A 22,263-nucleotide genomic window follows, 5' to 3' on the forward strand; every position below is an offset into this window, starting at 1 on the left:
TTCAAGCCAGCAAGTATTTTTGCAACATTTTTATTCAGCTCAAAATATTATTTTAAACCATTTATCAATGCAATCTTATGTAGATCCTTACTTTCCCTGTAAATGATAATCAACTACATGAAGGGCAAAACATTTTCTTGATACTTCAGAAATATACATTTTTTTGCGGGTTTTGTGTAATTAAAGGGATTGCTAACAAAATAATTCTAGATATGTGTAAAACAATTCCTTATTACAGACCACTTTTGTCTCAATACAAATGACACTACACCTATTCATATTTTTATTAAGATTTCTACATTTTTACTTCAATAACATTCTTGGTTTCACACCTGTTTTTCCCTTTGGGCTAGTAAATACTGTTTGCCTTTGATTCAAAAATTTGGAAAGCAATACTCGTTTGCACAGATGCTATGCACTTTGCAGTAGATTAAACTGATCACCTTACTTTGAATATTGTAATAGGAAAACTAAAGCATTCACCAGCTTTCTTTTCTTAGCTTTATTTATATGAACTCAAATCTATCAACTGTCTACCAAAGCAACAGTTGAAGCACTTCAGTTTCAATTATCTCTTGTATTATCCTATCTTCAACTAATACCAATCTTTTAGATCAACGTAAAAGGTTACATCATTTCAAAACACACAAGTTAAAACAGCACAACTGGACAAAAGGTTTTAGGAGCCAGTTTTTGAGATACGGCATGCCCGTGACTTGCACACACAACTCTTGATTTGGGTATGCAGATAAACATATGTCTGCAAATCAAGATGGCAGTTGAGAGCGTGCAAGTGCAGATGCACGAAGGTACACAGGCCAAACTGTATGCACAGTTTGAAAGTCCAAACCTAAGCATATTAGGTACTTGCAATAATTACACCAACAATACCAGTTAAACCAGTAAGCTGAAAAACACCAATGTGCCTGTTGTAACTATTCATTCGCATAACCAATTAATAATAAAATCTTCTCAAAAACAGAGTGAACGTGTGACCTTAATGCCTTTGAACCTTACTACAAAGATACAGCTAAACCCAATCTTGCAGTTTTGGATCATTTTAGTAGTTTGGACCTGTTCTTGTTGGCCCCTTCACAATCAGAATGCTCTTTTTATGGCCAGCAACGGGAAGACATAGGCCCAATAGCTAGCCAACTGAGAGCTGCGTTCTTTATGCAGGATGCATAGCTGGTTCCCCCACATAGCCTTAAAAAGATATCTCCTATTGTCGAGGGCCACACAGAATGCAAGAGCCCATTCTGCTTCTGCACATCCCACAGAATATTCACATAGCACAATCTTTCATTGTTCAATAGGATTTCAATTGTTTATTAATGTGGCAATATTTATTATCTCCTTATTCTGGAAAGAAAAAGGACCTTATTAAAAGAAAACCAACAAATCAAATGTATTTTCATTTACCTAATGAGTAATATGAGAAGTATATATTAGTTATGAATTAAAAGGGATGATTACTTCATCTATAATATGGTACCGAAATATAAATCTATACACATATAAAGTATACATCTTAAACAAGACAGAAGTATAAATCAAACAACTTTTAGTATAGCTTTATATGGATGAATTATTTTCAATTTTATTGGCATCAGAGTTAGTCTAAATATACATTTTAAAAATAGTTACATACTTTAATGATGCGTAGTAGTTAAATAATTAAACAAAAATCAAAATAAACAAAAATATATTTAAGACAATCTGCAGTTACTAAACACCTCTTTACTTAAGTAAAATGTAGACTCCTTTTAACTATGCAGCACTTCAGAGCATCAGGAATCTCTTGTTAGTTACTTACTGAAATATCTGCACACATTTAATATTTATGTTGCCTTTCCCTCTATCCATTTTTAAACAGAATTAAAGGAGTAGCTATAACAACTTTGACAATAAGGCTATGGGAATGTTATTTTTAGTTTAGACAATGATGCAGACAAAGCAGAAACAGCCCATGGCTATGGTACTGTTGAAGGGCAGACCTAAATTCCAACATTTCATTCTCTTTTTCTTATTTCCTTATCATAATTTCTCTCTCTGTAAACAAAACTATATTTTAACAGTATTAGGAAGCACTTAAATTACAAACTTAGCACTGGTGCATTTTTCTTAACATACATATGTCTTAATACTTATAGATGCAGGATAGATTTGCCCCCAGGTTACAGCAGCAGAACCTCATATAACTCACATTATAAAGCTTCTGGTGGCAGAAGGCCTAGCCTACTGAAGGGGTGTTGCAATAGCAAAACAAACCTACATACTGCCCAGCCCAGCCCCACCATACCTCACCTCAAAAGCATTAGAAGCACTGACCAGATGAATGTGCTGATTCAGTACATCCCCAGGGCAGCCTTCATTGGTGGACCTATATAGATAGCAGCCATGACGACAACTTTAAGCTGCCAAAGCAGGTCAAAGGTATAAATACTCCCTGCTGAACCCTAGAAATTACTTCCATTCTCTCCCCTTCCCAGTGGACACTGCAAATTCAGAAAAGACAATCTGTAGCTTCCTAAGCTAACGAGGGTAAATGGAGCCAGCAGTATTTTCCAGAATATTTGTAATGCCAGAGTTCCCCCTCCCCCCAAAAAAGAGCTTTAATACTGCCCGTACACTCCTCCCCACCCAAATGATCATGCAATTTTCAGGTTGCTCAGTTAAACACTCAAAAGGCAGGGTATGGCAATGTTAAGGTTCAACGACAGAACCTTATTAGTAATAGTAGTAATTATTTGTATTATCTAGAACACAGGAGCCCTAGTCATGAACCAGGACTCCATTATGCTAGGTGCTGTACAAATAGAGAAATAAAAGATGGCCCCCGCACCAGGGGGCTTAAAATCTAAGTATAAGACAAGAGACAACAGATGGATAAAGTCAGGGGAGTCTAAATAAATAATGAGACAATACTGGTCAGCACGATAGGCAGTGGTCACTGCACATTAGCAGCTTAACTGGTATCAAGCTTTTTGTGGGCATCTAGAAGAGTTTTGAGGAGGAATTTGTAGGTGGATAATTAAGTAGCTTTGCAGATACTTATGGTGAGCACATCCCGAGTGTCAGGGGCAGCATGGCAGAAAGCATGAAATTGTTTGTTTGAAAATTTAACAAATGGGCAGTGGACATGGCATCATGGGCTGATTGGAAGAGAGCATTGATAGCTCGATAGCAAATGAGAGATAATTGGTAGGGTGGGCACTGACTGTGAAGGGTCTTGAAAGTGAATACAAGCAGGTTACGTTTGATGTGGAAGAGAACCAGTGGAGAGATTCAAAAGAGGGGAGACATGGTCAAAATGATGGGCTAGGAGAACGATCATTGTAGCAGCATTCTGAATGGATATGAGTAGAAGAAGATTGTATTTTTCAAAGCCAGAAAAAAGGATGTTGCTGTAATGCAAAATGATGAGAGCTTGGATGAGAGTTCTAGATGTGTGGATGGCTAGGAAAGGCCATCTTACAGACGTTATGCAAGATTTAGATATAGTTCGGATGTGAGGACCTAGCGAGAGGTCCAAGATGCAGAGGACACCCATGTTACAGGTCTGAGCTAGTCCTCTTATGTGTGTAGTTATATGCGGTCTTGCAAAAAATTGCAAATAAAGTGTGCAATTTCCAAAAGCTGGAACTATTTGGCTAGATGCCACTGGGACACTGTTATTCTTGACCAAGGCCAGCAGAACTCTGCTGCTACCTTAGTCCATTGGACAGACAGACAGACAGACAGACAGACACACACACACAGTTCCAACACTTAATGAAGCTTCTGCAGATGCTGGGAGAGGCCCCCTAAACTAGCACAGAAAAATACTCCAGTAGATATACTCAGTATTTGATTCTCTCATTCACAACTTGGTCATATCAAAGCCAATTTCCTCCAGAATAAGGACGCAGAAGAGTATTTCTAAGCCAACTTGCAACTTTCAAACTTTAGCCACTTCAGCTGTTTTTTTCTTTAAACAAAAAGTGAGAAGGAGATAAGATTTATTTTTTCAATGTAAGGTGAAATTTATTTCTCCCCACCCAGCCAACACATACACTCATCTCACGTATATGATTGAATGGTTTTTGCTCAAACTTAAAATAAATAAATCTTATTTGGACAGAGCTCTGCCATTCAGAAAAGTCAGTCCCAAAGGTGAATGTTTCATGCAGTTATTAACTGTATTAAAATAGCACTTTTAATGGAAACTAATTTGCAACTTTAATGATAGCGCTGCTACTGCTCCCAGTGCGTGGGGGGAGGAGAGCCTAGAGGTCTAGGAAGGAAGGTTAAACAGACAACAGCCAAAATTAAAAAAAAAGTAACTTGATTTTGTGTGCCTTAATTTTTAGGTGCTGAACCTGATAATAAGGTTAAGAGAACCTTAAAGAGAATGATTTTCATTAAGTGTTGAGCACTCACCTTCTGAAAATCAGACTATTCAAAGCTGTCTCAGAAGTTGGGCATCCAAAATCCCTAGTCATTTTTTTAGAAGTGATAGTTACATGTCATACTGTTCCTGCTTCAAAGTGTCTGAAGTGAAGGGGTTTGTGGCCAACAGAAGATCTGAACCTTTACATGCTGACAGCATTCAAATTCAAGCTAACATTGTTAAGAGATGACATCCCAGAGTTATACTGGACAAGCAGGCCAGGCAGCCTCTGTTTAATGCAACAAGTAATCTTTGTCTCATCTTAAAGGGCCTGGTGTGCCCACAGCCAGGTATTACAAACGAACTGATCTTAAGTGATTAATGTTAACTTTAAATTGCTTAACAAGCAACCTTTATAAAATTGCCACTAAAAAATACAGGAAACGAACCAATTTTTTTTGTTTTTTTAAAGTCAAACTGGGAGACAGAAAATAGAGGTGAGAATAATAGCAGTAAACTTGAAGTAGCCAAAATCTAAATGTATAAGTTATATGTTTATTCATGCCTTAATTATTGTCTCTTTTACCGTTGCATTGATGGGAGGATCTACTGATGGTAGCCAACAACTTTTTGGTTGAAGTTGTTGAATCCCAGAATATAGAGTTTGTCTCCATATTGCCTCTCCCTGCACAATTTATGCTAGATAAAGAAGCAATGTTTTTGAATGGTGGCTGTAAAGCAGTTTTTAAAAAAAAAAATAGCATGGAGTACCCTATCTTTTTTTTTTGTCCTGAAGTCATACCAGTTTTTGCTGTGATTCTGTCAAATCTCACAAGGTAAGAAAGGTCAAGGCTATCCTTAACACAAAAAGCTCCAAAGAATACTATTGTATTTTTGAATGAAGAGATGTTGATATTCAATAGGGGGCACTCTTTCTTCTAAGTCAGCAAAACAACACATTAGCATAGGATTAAGGAGCACTGTTCTAAGGGAGATGACACATTTTAACGAGATGAAAAATTGAGGTCTCTGACCACTTACAGTCACTCAGTATGAAAAAAATTCTATATTGGCCAAATTACAATATGGGAATTTAATTTTTTTATATCTACATTGTTGCTGAAGTTTCAGTTGGATAAAGTATTCACTACCTCTCCTTAACAATTATGTAGTGTTGTTGTGTTCTCTTAAGCAGTTGTCACAGTTCACATAAGAGGCGGTTGTATTCCAGTAATGGATGAAATGATTCCATTGTATAGTTTTCCTACCACTTTGTTGTGATGGAATCTTTCAAGCCAAAGAGTGTTATATAAAAGGGCTGTAATTAGTATTCTGAGACAGCAAGACTCTACCCTGATGGTTTCCTGAGTCCTCCTGCTGGGAATTCTGAAGCTATGTTCCCAGAATGGGTTGTTATCAACATTTAAGGCAAGTGGTATGGGAAATTCTTTTGCAATATTAGTTTTTGAATTGTGTTCTTCCATCCATTCCAGTAGACTTCCTGAATAAAGTGGTGTTGCTTATTTAGTAGGAGGAATGGGGGGCATGGATCAGCGTTCACACTGCACTCCTTGTCAGTACCCAGCCCAACCGGGGAAGCTAATGATCCAACCAGCAGACCAAATTTGGTGACGAATCCTGGTCACGTGTCCCTGAGGCATGTTGCACATACACTAAGAAGAAGTAGGTGGAACTATTCATTTTAAGTCAACAGTGTAACAATAGCCAACTCAGGTGCTAGGGACATTTGATTTTAAGCCTTTCTAGACCAAATCTCAGTATTATTTTTTCTTTCCCTTGACAGGTGACTGGGTTTTCAACTACAACAATTCTTCAATATTCTGTATAACTGACAAATCCTTTAATAGTACTTTCCCATAGTCAGTCCTCAGTTTGGGAATGTGTACCTTTGCAGGTTGTTGAATTTACTTCTCAAATATTTAGTTCCATACTATCTTTTTATGACCCATTTCTCTGAAAGAATTCCTGTACAGCTCAAAGCAATATCATTGTAGATATTGATGGCAACTTTGGCCAAGATTTTCAAGAGAGACTAATGGAGTTTAGCACCCAACTTCCACTGATTTTCAATTGTTAGGCTTCTGACAATTCATTAGCCTTCCTTTACCTAAGTTTACCCATATATAAAATGTAGATATAATGCTACTTCCTTACCTCACGGGGCTGTGGTGAGACATAATTATTGTTTGTAAAGAGAGTTGCTTGTATAGTTTATACTTCTATATTGATATTATTTAGGCATTTAAACTTTTGAGATAGGATTTTCATAAGTAGCTAAGGGAGCTCGCACTCAATTCCCATTGAGAATAAGAACTGGGTGCCTAACTCCCTTAGCTGCTTTTGAAAATACCACCGTCAATTGCTTCCTGATGAGTCACCTATCCTCCCACACCAGGACTTGGGCTCAAAGATACAAAAAAGCAAGAAGAAAAGCTTTATAAGAAAACTGTGGTTAGCCACTGGCCTCATCCCCGTTATGAAGGTAGCTTGGATCAAATGAGCCAGCTCCAAAGAACCCGAATTACAATAAATGCATTGAGTTTTTCCACAAAAGGATATTTTCTCATCAGTGATTTTGTGTGGCTTAAAATCAAATTTTAGAATTTTACTGAAGTTCTATCTTTGTTGACGGTATCACTCCAAAAGTAATAGGGTTGCCTGTTGCCGGTTGTCAGGTCCTGATATTAATGAATATTAAACTAACAGGGAAAGGGAAGTCTTCCACTATTTCCCAAATTATTAAGCATATGTAAACATTTGTATGGAATATATGTTATACTAAGAGTTTGCCTACAAAAGAAAGTTAGTCTGGAATAAGACACGGTGTGAATTTAAAGAAGATTAATTATTCCTGACTAACTCCATGTATAGATACTCTTATTCCATAATGCAAGTGCCTTATTACTCTTAAACTTAATCCACTTGATTACACTAATTCAGAATAAGGAACTCTTCTTCCAGAATAAGAGCATCTACACACCGTGTTAATCAGACATATTTAATTAGGAATAGCTATTCAAAAATAACTCCCAGTGTAGATAGACATGCTCTTAGATACATAAGGTATTTTCTATTCTTACTAACAATATGTGTATCAAAGAGATACCTTTTAGTTTACTCAACTTGTTCATAATTTGTATTTTTTTATATTAATAAACTGGGAATGTGTCAATGTCCTTTTTTGGTATGGGAAACACAAGATAAACGGACCCATCTATTTACAGACTGAACAAGGGCATTTCATGCTGTAGCACTGACCCGTAGTCCATTACAATATGTCCAAGTGACCTTTAATTACACACATGGCTTTGTTTCATGCTCTTCCAGTGGTGCAACACAACTACATTACAAATTGGTATCAATATTTCTAAACAAAAGAATAACTTATTTAAATAAAAATGAATGAGACTTCAGCTTATTAAAAAGGAACTGCAAAAACATTGCATTACAACATTTCAAGTGTCAAAGTATTGAGGAAGTTAATGGAAATTCTCTCTCCCTGTCAATAAACAGAAAGTTAATTCTGTTAAAATATGAAAGATACAGTATACTGCAGAGCTAACCACATTATCTAGAAGTTAGTATTTTTCAGTTTTCTGGTGATGTTTGCTACATTATCTTCATGCACCAATCTCCAAACTGACCAGTCAATATCAACCAGGACTACTTAATATTAACTGGTGACAAATATTGGCAGAATTTTGTAAACTAAAATGTCTAGTAGTATATTCAGATTCAGGAATTTCATCTTCTACTTCATTTTGCAATAATATTGTTCAGTTTTAAATTCAGTGCAGTATGAAGATCTTATTACTTGATTTCTCATGTTTCTACACATTATCAATATTCAGATTTTTTTTTAAAAGGAACTTCATTTCAAGTATTATTTTAGCCAAAGTAATGATAATTTTAAAATAATAACCCAAAACCTTACCTAAAGTGTACTGTCAGAATTTTAAACCCATTTATTTCTTGAAATTATCTGAAAGAATGTAATACATTTTTGACAGGCAGTCTTTTACAATATTGAAATCAAATCCTTGATGTCATCAAACTCTTCATATTCTGTGCCTTATTCCTGGAAGGCTCATGCCAAAATGATTTAGTTTGATTTTCTTTAACAATGGTAGGTTGGCTTGACAGCATCTGACAAAACAATTCAGTGAAGTACACTATATCAGGTAAAAAGAACCTGAACTGGCTACTAGATGAAATAACGTAGAATGGAACATGGAGTTATGAGGGTATACATTTTGATTAGGATCTCTTGTTTAAGAAAGGTAACATTTAATTTTATGTGAAGAAAATTTCAATGCTATTATGCTTACCCTCTTTCCATCTACATTTCTAAAAAACAAAATGAATATCTATCTTAATTATTGCAGTGGGAGAAAATGGGCAGGTACATGAATGTAGCAATTTGGAGCAATTCTGGTTGGACTACCATTAATCTCCATTACAATTTACTATAGTATTTTCTTCACATGGTGTATAGCCAGAGTTCCTTGTTTCTGCCACCTTCCAGCCTCTGAGCTGAAGTGGAATCTCAACTGTGTGATGTTCAGGAGAAGGCAGGGAGCAGTTCAAGAACAGGGAGGAAGCATGCAGAACAGCCACTATGTTTCAACTGATTCCCCCAAGCCTACATGCTTCCAAAGGGGAATCAAGCCCCTAGATTGTAGCCACTACCCAAGCTTTATATCACTAGTAAATCAAAGAGCAATGTTTTCTGAAACACTCAAGAAAACCTCATAGCCTCATTGTTTTGACCAAAAATTTAAGTGAAGTGCTGTCTACACTAAAAGTACATCCATGTAAAAGGATCAAGTTACAACATGGTTGTCCTCCAGCCAAAGAAATGTCAGCTTCCATTTTGAGGTGTAATGAGACCTCAATATGTTTTAAGAATCATACTAATACTTTAGCGCAATCTTTAAAACACAGGGAGGAATGTCTTGTTTATATGGAAACTGGATCCCGCAACATGATTGTATATGCAGTGTACTGTATATAGGACTTATACCTGCCAGAAGTTCATCCCAATAAACAGGAATTTAGTTGAGTCTTTTTGATCAATACTGAGGAAATTATAACTTGACTAAGATTCCAATAAGTGATTATGTTCTGGCTTCTAACCGTTCTTATACTTACACAGTTTATGGTCTGTTTTCTTTAAAAATGTTGCCTGAAATCATTTTCATTAATTTCATTTGCATTGATAAAATAGAAAATAATGCACCTTTATAAAAAAAGTGAAATACAATCAGAATTGAGATGATCATCAGTGAAGGCTGCTCTGAGTGGAGAATTTCTTGGAGAAAGCAGCTTAGGAATAGATGATATAACTATTCAAACAGATGTAGATTTATGTATATAATATATACATAATTTTACTTTCAGATAACTATTATTCAAAGATGTACATCTCTCTGTACCTACATAGATATTCGCCATATATACTGATGACAGGATTAATTTTTCACATCAGCAAAAAGAGCTTGGCAATATGATCCTCCTGAGTCAATATGCAGTCATCACTGTTCTCAATGCATTTATGATAATAACTGCAAAATATTTTAGGGTGCCTGGTTCAGCAATATAGTGGTCTGTCAGAGTGCAGGCATGCTGAGGCTCAGAGTTCAGGTCTTGAGCTCATCCCTTCATTCCTGGGCTAGCAGAAATTGGGAGTGCTACAGGACACAGCTCCTGAGGAAGGGGAATGGCTTTGGTTTGGCTTTCAGCAATCCCTTCTGGTTAAATGAAGATGTCACTCTGGGACAACCCAGCACATGTCTAGGAAAAAAAGGGGGAGAGGAGAACACAGCAAAAAGGTTAAAGTATGGGGATTCAAGAAGAGACCCTCAAAAGCAGTGTTTCATGATAACTTGAAAACTCCACCACGTTACAACTTTCCTAACATAATTAACGGATATGTAACATACACTGAAGTGACTATGTAGTTACAACTGACACCTGGAAGAGCTAGCCAGTTTTGGAAACCATCTCCCCTCTAGTAATATAAAACTTCCTTAGGTGGTGAAAAAAGAAAGTCCATTATTTTGATTGCTGTAGGGAACTCACATATTTCTTACACACACACACTTTTCTAGACTCTCTCCTAAATTCATAACTTTTTCCTTTAGCAGCAATGGATATGACATTAAAAGAATGCACAACTGATGCCGAGTGCTTCAGAGAACAGTCTGTAAATGCCTGCCATTGAGATAGTAGCTACTTTACTGCCACAAGAGTACTCTAATTCTTTTCTATATTTTCCTCTCTTTCCCTCACGGAACACCTTTGAGCGATGTGACCCTTGAGTTCAGGAAACTCACTACTATTAGGCTATATGTGGAACTGCAGCACAGCTATGATACTGAGCTTCAAACAGAATTGTCTTTTGCACACAGGATCTAAAGTTTATCCTCTAGCTTGTGCAGGCACTATACATCCTTTAAAGCTATTAATTTTTTTTCCTATTTGTACAGGTCTGAATACAGAGTGTTTGCAACTAATAAAAGTCTATTTTTTCCACAACAATTGTAGATATTCTTAGACAAAATTTGCACAAGAAAGGAACAAAAATTATCTTGTAAATCTAATAAATGGCCATTATCTGAAGACTTTAAAAATATATCAGGTGTATAACAAAACAGTAGTAATTTAAAAGATTATTTTCATGAAGTTTCTCAACTCTAAACATTTCTCTGAATTTCTTAAATGATTAACTGTAACCATATAATAGTAGGAGTTTATGACGACCACACAATAACAAAAGAATAAGAATCTTATTCCAACTGTCTTATTAAACCAGGTAATGATGTCCTGCCAGCCAAACACAGAGGGAACATGCAAAATAAATACTAAAGTAAACAGGCCTTAAGCCGCCTAAGGGAAAGTCAGCAAGATGGCAATTTCAATCATTTGGAATAATACTAAAGCAGCCCTAGGCTTTTCTCAGAATGGAAACATGTCACTATTACCACAATATTTCAACAAATCAGAATGCAAAAGAAAGGAACACTTATGTAATCACATTGGTAGAAGAGCACTTTACTCAACATTTAAGTGGAAAAAAATTATGAAGAAATTCCCTTTATGTGAATAAGTGTAAGTGAACATAAATGACTGTAAGAAAAAAAGTTTCCTTAAAGGTCTGTAGGATTTCAAAAGCTTATCATTTAGAAACAGTTTTCTTTAATATTTTTGGTATGACGGGCTTTTAGAATGACAAGGAAGTGGTTACACCAAGAAAAACTATGATGAAGGTGAGAGGCATGTTATATGTGAAAATCTAACAAATGCTGATACAAGTTACACTCAGTTATACACAAAAAAAATGGTATTTCAAACACTATCCTGGAAAGTTTAATTAAGATGAATAAGGCTGTCATATCATTTAACTGAGAAATCAAAAAATATTTCAAATATTTGGGGAACTTACCTAATGAGTAAACTTTTAGTGTGTGTCTAGTCATGTAGCCATCTTTTAGTCAATCATCAGAAAATCAAAGGCAAATTGGCATGACTCAACCTAAACTTTAATACCGCATGATTGTGTCGTGTAAGCTTGTTTTGTGCGAGGGCTGCTGTGGTTTTAGCAGAGAGATTAACGACCGGACCTAAGCTGGCCTCCAAACCTTGCCCTGCTGATGCCTCAAGCCCTTTGAAGTCTGACCATCATACCTGGCAAAACAACAGTGGGAACTAGGCTGGTGTCAGATCTAATCAAGTTGCCTGCCTCAGCATAGCTAACTATGGGGTACACTAATTGGCCCAATTGCGGATTATACCTTTTGCTACAGATTCAAGACAATAATTTAGTCAAATGATGGTTTTTATCTCCTTCTAATTAAGATTCCAAAGTGAGAAGAAATAGGATTAGACAGGCTAACTTCAAAATTTTGTCCTTTAAAGTGGTATGCACATTAGATATGTCTACTTTGCCATGTTTAAATATGACAACAAGTAAAGGTTTTTGGGAAAGATAAGTACAACTGTTCTAACTCTTATCAAATATAGCTAAGTTTTCCTGCAAATAATTAAGCTAAATATTTTTAAAATGAAACATGTAAATCCATAAGAACACTCAGAGTATGTATTTTAAAAGGTGAACAAATGTATCAGTCTTCAACACAAAAAAGTACTCCCCCCATGGAATACTTTTTAATCCATGTATTTTTTACAAAAACCAGAAACTCATAAAAGACTATTCGTTATCTTAGGTAAATTTTCATATACAAAAACTTTAACAATGCTAACTGTAGTAAGCTGTACAAAGTGTTACTATCCTCTTAGAAAGAATTAATTCTATTAAAAATTTGTAACATCTAAGCCTTTTTATTGAGGGCCAAACTATAGGTAGTTAAATTTATTGATGTGAAAAGCATTAGTGACTTTAAAAGTTGACACTGTGATGAAATAGGAAGTTGGACAGCTTTTTTGAGAAGATAAAGGGGCCTCCTTCACTGCACACATTACAAATGTTGCCACTTGAGAAGCAGTAGTCTAGTGATGAAAACTTCCTTGAAGCAATTTTGTCACAAGTCACATGCTGTACTTCCCTACCTCAGCATTTATAATCTGGTTTTAAAAAGATATGCTCAGGTAGAGTTCAACACCACCTTCCCAGATATGTTTAACATACTTTACACAGCTACTTTCATATTGTCTAAAACTGTAATGTATTTAAATATATATCCTCATTTCTAATTCTCCCAAACTAGACTCTACAAATGTCCTTAACCCTTTAAAGTTTATTTTGTTTTGGAAAAACTGCAATATTGATTGTAAAGCACATTGTTTGCTACCTTTTGTTTTTGCCAAAGGATTTGGAATTGACTGCTGACACATTACATTTTAACTGTAGTATCCAGTTTTGAGTGATTCTATCCAGATCCTACTTTTTTCATCAATTTATTTTTTTCTTTTTCAAAAGTGCCTTGCCTTCCAAAGCTACCCTGGTCAGTCAAGCTGTGCTTGGCCAGCTCCTTCTAATATAGGGAAGAAGAGAAGCTTATATGGATTGTAGTTTGGTGAAATGGGTAGAGGCATATCACAGTAGAATAATGATCAAAGTTGTTCAAAGAGGACTGACTTGCCTCAACTTGGTTTGCAAAAAGTTTATCCCCATCAAGAACTGAAATTATTCAAAAGGGGCCCCTATCTTAACAATGAGGGTTGAAATTATTCAAGTGAGTCATCTACCCATCTCTACAGCAACAGTTTTTTTTTTCCAAGGGTTCCATAACACCCCTGATTCAAACTCTTTTGTCCCTTGGCTAATGAAATTCTTTATACAGAGCCTCCTGATTTAGTTTTTACAGCAATAGAAAGTGGTAACCTTAGATCTTGTGGACAGAAGAATCATCTTCTGATCCAGGCGAGAAAAATTCAAAATATTTCAATTCACAGATAAAGTAAATGTGAATTTAATATAGTAGAAAATAATGGTGCATATTTGCTTGTGTTACTGAAAAGAATTACAACTTCTGTCTAAAACCTGGCATGAATCTAGTACTGATTCAAAAAATGTAATAGTCTTTTGATAAAGTGAAATTATGTTAAAATGGTCTAAACCACTACGGTGCTTTATTCCTTTAACTGTATTCTCTAAGAAGTGGGGGAAAAAAATTGAAAAGGAATCACCTTTAAACACCTCCCCTCCCCCCTCGTGCATTTGGCTTTAAGTGGCTTTTGAAGGGAGTATCTCCAGTCAAGAAACTTCTAGCTATCATGCAGAGATGACCAGAATGAAGAACTGGCTGACCGATTAACTATTAACTACTCTCAATAGGATTAGATAATTAAGGACATTGATGACCATTAATTAGGAGGAGGGCTCCTTAATTTGTCTCTTGATAGGGCCCTTTCAATGATTTATAGGTTAGGGCTACTTACAATTGTGAAGAGAAAGCAAAAAAAAAAAAAAAAAAAAAAAAAGGGAGAGAACCCTTAAGTTACCTTATCAAGTGGCCAGCTAAAGAGGGCAGAGGGTCAAATAAGGGCCAAAGTGGTCACTTAAGGGTGAAGTCCCAAACACCAAAGCAGTGCCAAGCCACATTGACCGTCATTTGGAGATGAAGTTAAAAATATGCTAATTTATTGGTGGCAATTCTCTCTTTTATGGTTTCAAGCAGTTAAGACAAGTGGCTTGCTTAAGAGCTTTTCATTTGAAAAGAGATTAAACAAAATGGTTTGTCAGGACTGCTTGGCTGTTTTATGTCTTTGTTAAAAAAAAATGCTCAGACTGTACCAATGACTATCATATTATCCAAAAAGCCATCTCCCTTCTCTGAACATTTAGTTAATTAATAAATACATCAACTCTAATTGCTTAATAGTTCTACGTTCATTTGCTCTTTAGCAAGATTAAAATGAAATACATCTTTTGTATTACTCCCTTCCATCAGGACCGTCTGTATAAAGGTCAGAGGAAAAAAGTTTAAATTTAGTAGAAAATTTATTAAAGGACATTAGTGTAAGTGATACTGTGTTTAAAATGACATAAAAGAGCTAAAGGTGATTTCAGTAATGCAAAGAAAATGGTTTCTGAATACTGATAAGGACACTTATCCCTCATGCTACACACAATTTTAGGCAGCATTATACATTAAAGTCCCTCAACTGGAGTAACAACATGTAGCTATTTTCCCACACACTAACACAAGTAAGAGTAAGTCATTAACATTTAATTAAACATGCTCCTGACATCCTCAGAAATACGCATGTTATGCTTTGTTACTGAAGGTTGTGGCCTACTTCCTATGTACATTTTAAAACAAAATAAACTGTTTATGCATAATCTGATTTGGTACAACTAGAGAGACATTCTTAATTTGACTACACATTAAAAGTAATATTTTATAAAATTGTTCTAAATAGGTGAACCACAATTAAATGAACATTAACAAAAGTTAAAGTATTTCACAAAACTAAAAGATAGGAATTAGCTCCACCTTTTGGGTTCTAAATAGTGAAACAAAACTGTTTCTCTTACCTCAATGGTGAACAGCTTCCTTTTTAATCTAAAAGCAAGGTCCTTCGTGCCTGACACATCACAGATCAAGCTATTAAGCCGAGGAATCTGGTGCACATGAATCAAACCTTGTGGAAAGGAAAAGTAAAAGGAGGAAAAAATGTAAGAAAATGCTGTCATCCAGATGCATAAATTAAAGAGTCTTACAGCAGAATTCTGTATATTTACACACACTCATCCTCCCCTTTTTAAACTGCAGCTTACTACCAGGAGCAATGAAGCAAACGGTGCGATTATACTCATGTAATCAAGCAGAATAAGATAAACAGAAATCCTTGTGCGAGGAAAACTAATTGCACTTTGGTACAGAAGTACAGATGTAAAGAGGGATCTTAATACTTGTCAAAACTACAGCCGGTTTGTGTGTGATTTTCTCTTGTATTTACAGTAAGCAAATATGGCTATCACCTTGCATGCTGCCCACGGCACCACTGAGTGATCTTTATTTTATTAAATGCACCAGTAAGCAGCCAGCAAAACAAGGCTTATGGGTTACTGATAACCAGTGAAGCTGTAATGAAAAGTATTTAATTTTGCACCTTCTAAAAGTGTTGTGGTACACGGCATTTTAGAGCACACTCTTTGATAAATTTTAACCCCTACATCATCCCTACAAAAATGAATTTTCTACATGTAAGACCTTTACATAGCTGTTCTGATTTTTTATAACAACACTAGGTACACTGCTAGCTCTGCATTCCGTCAGTTGAAACTCAAACTGATTTTTTCTGACAAGGACGCTGGATGGTTTTTGTTCAGCCTAATACAGTGTCTGAACAACCTAGGGGTCATTTTCCACAGTTGAAAACTAAGAATATTCTACAATGCTCTCAATTACTGGCCTACATTTGATATTCACAAATTCAAGGTGTCTACATGAAAACATTGCAGAGGCAAATTCAATATTACATTAATTTAGAAGAGCTCTATCGCTTGAAAATGGCTACTGCGAGAAAAATAAATTAAGACCAGTGTGGGGTATTTTTCAAATTTTTACTTTTTGTTAAGTGGAATTACAGAAGATAAAGAGGAAAAGTTTAATACACTTTTAAATAGAGTTTTACAAATACTATCCTATTTAAAAAAGTCTTCTAAATCCTTGGGAAAATGTTATAAAAATAATCAAAAACCTCTTTTTCCATTCAATGAATTCTAAGAATTATTTACATAGTTCAAAATGTGACCATAATGTACAGGTAGAGCAGCTCGACCACAAACAGAGCTGTAAAATATAATTATACACATTTAATAAAGGGATATCTGCACCATCTTCAATCTTTACTTACTTTTCACAAGTTTAATGCAAAACTGTAGGCTTTAAAACAAAACAATAAATTTAGGATTTATTCATAAATGCAGCAATGTCATCAAAACATTCTATTGAACTTTGTCTATAGGCAGAGCCTTGTGTTATCTGCAGCGAATAATGCATCTTTTACAAAGAAATTTTCAGGAAAAGAAACCACATCCCTAAACCATTGGAAAAATTTCAATCGTATAAAATCTGATCAATTTTTAGGATTTTAGATAAAGAGTAACTATAAGAAAATAAAACCCAGTAAAGCTTTTATGTTTAGTATTATTTATTGGGACAAAAAACCAAAATGTATTTAACATGAGTTCTTAAAGGAAATACAGGATAGGAAAGGTATATATTTTCTTAAAGACCTCCTTCACTATTAAGATAAGTTCTATTATATTAAATTAACAGAACTGTATTAGAATGCAAAAATGTCAAATAGGGCCTATACAATAGGCAAATTATTTTTGCAGTAGCTTTTGTTCATTTTTTCAGCCACTCTTTTCTAATAATCAAATGTACATTCTTTTCTTTTCTTTCTTTTAAAAAAAGGTTTGCTCTGATTTATGAAACTGCAGCCTGAACACATACAGTAGTATAAAGTGTTCTTCAATACCATTTCTGCTTCATTTTCTGTGCTCTAGCATGGAAAAACATTGCCACATTTTCACATGCTTACAGCAGGCTTCAAATAGGCAGTTCAGTCTTTAGACTAGAGGTTTCCATGGAACTACAGTAGTATCACAATAATAATAGCGGTAATTTATGCGCACACAGATCACCACTCTGGATTAGCTAAAACTGTTTGTTATTCACTACTTAGGCTATGCATATCTTCTAATCTTTCAGAATTTAAATAGTTCTGCTACCCAAACTTTTATAAATTTTTGTTAACTGAACCCAATGATTAAACACTGTTACACATGTTGAAAATAAGTCACCAGAAAGACTGGGTGGAATAATAAGTTTCTGTACAAAAATTAGTTTCATATTTATTTTTACCTTCACTCATTTCCATACTCAATACCTTTGAAGGAAGAACTGCCATAATTAAAAACAGTAAACAGTAAATCATCATCTTCAAACACAAAGTTTTGCATACTGCATCATTTAGTACTTCACTCGCTTAAATATATCATGTTTTTTCACGTTCTCTATTTAAAACTTGGCAGATCAGAAATATTGATTTAATGACAAGTTCAGCTCACTGGTCAGATGATTGCCAAGCCTCCCCTGCATGTGAATTCCCCAAAGCCTGCCTGTTGAGATATACATCTGATTGAGCCATGCCTCAGTAATATGGCTTGACAACATGCAAGGAGTTGCCATGTTTCCTTTGCAGTCTTAATGCACTTTACTGAAAAATTGCCTAACTCAAGATTGGTTAGCAAGGAGTAACATTTAAGAGGTATATTCCAAAATGAAATCAAATGCTACTTTATAGTAGATACTCCAATAGGAGAGTAAGATGCTAAGTGCCCTAGAAGCACTCCATGCAGACTTTTTGCATTGCTAAAGATGGAACTTACCCTGGTAATCCTTGTATAATGGATTGGTTTCTCTCTCAGAGCCGATAAATGATTCAAGACCAACTACCGTATCTGACAAGTTTGTTACACGTTCCATAATTGCTTTATTCTGTAAAACATGGAAACAAAATATACATCCTCTGTGACGAAAAAGATAATTAATGTTCTGAGAGTAGTAAGTCTGTTTTCTAATGACAAACTGAAGTGAAAATAGGTCATCAATACCTAAAAATAACCAGAAACTAAAAAAGCTTCTAGTAACCTGCATCTAAGGGAAAACAATTAAGATGATATGGAGAGAGAGCTGACTCAGAACTAAATTCGATACTTTTTCTAAATCTTCATTTTGATTTATGCATTTATTCATATTTAGAAAGATTTTCAAAGGCATACATAGCATTAGGCAGCTAACTTTCATTGACTTTCAACTACCACTTGTCCCTTTGAAAACCTCATCAACTGAAAAATGTATTAAAACATGATATTGCAGTATTTTCCAAAATGCATTACTTGATTACATGTTTTAGAATAGAAGATAAAGAATATCATTAATAATAAGCAAAATATTTTTCCAATCATTTTTGTTTTTCTTCTGAATCAGAAAGTACACTGCGGAACATATAAATCCAAAAAACAGTAGTACCTATTTCCATTTCTCAATATATTTTCGGTTTAGTAGTGATATTTTGGGCTTAAATCTCCTTTGATATCTGAGAGTGTATCGTCACATGTATCCTAAAATCAGGATGTACTGTTTGCACATTAATGCAATACTGAATTTTACAAGACAGAGAAATATGCATATTGGATACCAGAACAGAAACCTCCATATTAAACTGAAGAACAAAATGTGCTTAAGAGATTCTTTGTAGATACCACTATATGATGAGCAGTAAAATATGATAAAATTATGGTGAAAAGCAGAATGCTTCAACTTAATCAATGTGCTTATCTTAAAGCAGTCCCCAGAGTTTTTATACTCTGTCCTTGATAGCTGTGTACACATGCCATACCCACCTTATTTTCAGAAAGTACCAGGCCCAAATAATTACCCCCAAATACCCATTTCAGGTAGGAGGAATTAGGCCATCATCTGATTCTAAAGCCTTTTCCATATCCTGATTCTCTTTCTTAATCATGTGCCCTTCACTTAGGGAGAAAGGGCTATTGTAAATATCACCATCATGTGAGATTATCAGCTATACAAAGATTTGATATTGTATATCAGAAAATTCCCAAATGCAAACAATGATTTACATCCAATATTTAAACAAAAGTAGATCTAAATATATTGATACAGTCACAGATAAAGCATATTACACGGCAATGTATAGGGGTTTTAATTTAAAAAAATATAAAATATAAAACCCAATATCCCGCAAAATACCATATTTAACAACATAATAGCCTACTACTTGACTATTGAGACACCTGCAAAACACATGGGGAAGGTGAATGTTTCTTCTTAAGGTTGGTAGGAAAGTGTCTGAAAACCATGTTTATTTCACCCCAAAAATAACCTATTCCTGCTCCACTCAGGCCAATCTGTTTGGGGTAGCAGGACTAAACTCACCAATCCCATAATGCCCCTCCCCATGTACCTGTGGATTGCTGACCTTTCAAAGCCACCACTTGTGTAGGGCCAACATAGCCTGTTTTCACATGGAGCCAGATCTCTGTGAAGTCATTTCATGGTGAAGGGTAATTTGCTGTTGTACTGTGTCTTACTGGTTAGAAGGAAATTCTATGCAATCATTTGCACTACGATAAAGAAGTTTGACTGCATGTCTTACTCACACCATTATTACATCACACCCTAATGACACATACTACTACAGAATTACAGCTGAACTTGTGAACATTTTCACACTCCACTACTATCTGGCCAGCAATAATGCTATACATTAACCCTATATTTCAGAGGCCCTTGCTAGTGCTAATCTACAGGACAATTAGAAAAAGAAAAAGCAATTGTAGAAGTGTAGTGACCAGTGAGCTCTGAGCATCCAGACACTGGAAATTCTAGAATTTTGTCTAAACCAGGTTCTTTGGCAGGCTATGAATATTATTTTTATTGTATTACCAAGCTGCCCAAAAACACCACATAGATATTAACAAATACAAACTAAACTAATAGTAAAGGAAGAAATAAACTCGTAATCATACTATACCTAAAAACAAAAAGAAAAGGAGTACTTGTGGCACCTTAGAGACTAACCCATTTATTTGAGCATAAGCTTCCGTGAGCATATGCATCCGATGAAGTGAGCTGTAGCTCACGAAAGCTTATGCTCAAATAAATGGGTTAGTCTGTAAGGTGCCACAAGTACTCCTTTTCTTTTTGTGAATACAGACTAACACGGCTGTTACTCTGATACCTAAAACCAGTTATCAAAGGCCATTATATGCTCATTTTGGTAAACTGTATGTTATAAATGGTGTGGTAAAGCTATTTTAGGTACAGAAGATGCTCAGGCATCAGCAAGACTACCACAACATGCAAAAAAATGGAAATTATAAAAATAACAGCCACTCATTTTGGAACGGTCAGGAGAGCATTTAAGTACATGTTTAAGTCCATGCTTACTTAGGACAGCACTTAAGCATGTTTAACTTTTAGTTGATAGTTAAGTCCGACTGGCTTCAATGGGATTTAAGAAAATGCTTTAAGTTAAGTTCATGCTCAAGTGCCGGCTTGAATAGGTTTGCTTTCCTGGAGTGGAGCTTTTTTGTTCAAGTCAGCTTTGTTTTAAAATATACCAAAGCATTCTTCTGGTTTGGGGGATGAATACATTTTATGCATAGAACTGTCATAACACAAACATGTTTCTTTCTGTGGCATTGTTGACAAAGATCTGTTTATATCACATATTTTCCAGTTTTCAAAGTTCAGCATATTAATGTCCAATCAATGCTTATGTCAGCACACAGATAGTTGTGATGTATGGCATGCTGACATAAAACACACAAATCACATTGCCCCATCTGGGCTTGAAAATTTAACAGAGCTCCAAATCTTCCTTCAACCCTATACAAATCTCCCACCAGCTTCTGGCGGAAACTTGGCAGGTCTGGAGATGAGCCATGGCATGGCTAGGAATGGAGCCAGGACAGAAGAGAATCAGGAAACTAGTTTGCTGGCAACTAGGAGAGGCATTGTTTTAAATTACATAAAACAATCCTGGAAAGTTCTCTGATTTACTAGATGCTTTGCAATTTTTCTAAATTAGTTACTTCAGCCAAAATGTAATTATTATAGCAATAAGGTAGCAATCCTATAGTGAATGGGTATTCCATTCTACTCTAGATTCTAATCATAACTGCAGCCAGAAATTCTCTTCTCGACTGAAATTTGTAATGCTTGGTCTCAAGCCAAATATGTGTGGGGGGGGGGGGGGGAGAGGGGAGGTGTATTTTGTTTTAAATCTGAAGAAAATCCATTTAGTCATTATTAAATATGAGTGTGAACAAAATATACTGTAACTTATAGGATTTTTTTCTTCTCAGACAATTCCAAAGTTGCTTTGTCATATTCCTTCATTCTTGGCATTTATGTAGTCCTCAGTCACTCTGTATGTTTATTTTTTAAAGAAATATTTTTCAAGAAATTGGGGATGAATTAAAATGATGTATGGACCATAAGCATATATGGAATTCTACTGCCATATAAATATATAGGGCCATATATGTTGAGTTTGCATATGCACATTATTTTCATGGGACTATAGACTTCTGGAATCACCCCCTCACCTACCAAAAAAAAAAAAAAAAGTTCAAGCAATCCTGGTTCATCAGGATTAACTACTTAGAGAAAATCAACTACTTTGACCCAATTTGCTACCCCTTGTTTGCAAATCCTACTAGTTCCCTTCTCATTATGAGCCTCAACCTTCCTTCCAGAAGTCAAACATTTCCCAGGTTCCAAATAGCCATCAGTTCCAGACAGCACAAACCTATGTTTTGCTTTGTACTTTCCCATTTTAAAAGAAATTAAAAAGCAGGA

General features: G+C 35.3%; 1 protein-coding gene across 5 annotated transcripts in view; it reads right to left on the reverse strand.

Moving 5' to 3' along the window:
- ELP4 (elongator acetyltransferase complex subunit 4) overlaps positions 1-22,263 on the reverse strand; it is a 268,802-nt gene that overhangs the window by 134,522 nt on the left and 112,017 nt on the right. For 4 of the 5 annotated variants that reach the window (XM_073347771.1, XM_073347772.1, XM_073347769.1 and 1 more), the window contains 2 exons: positions 18,261-18,369; positions 15,393-15,499 (listed from right to left, as the gene is read on the reverse strand). In XM_073347771.1, coding sequence (XP_073203872.1) covers positions 15,393-15,499; positions 18,261-18,369 — 216 coding nt within the window. Of the gene's footprint in view, positions 1-1,535; positions 10,187-15,392; positions 15,500-18,260; positions 18,370-22,263 lie in introns of those variants that run through there. The other variant, XM_073347773.1, reaches the window with a different exon arrangement.

Source organism: Lepidochelys kempii, chromosome 6, assembly GCF_965140265.1.
Source record: "Lepidochelys kempii isolate rLepKem1 chromosome 6, rLepKem1.hap2, whole genome shotgun sequence".
NCBI classification, from domain to species: domain Eukaryota; kingdom Metazoa; phylum Chordata; order Testudines; family Cheloniidae; genus Lepidochelys; species Lepidochelys kempii.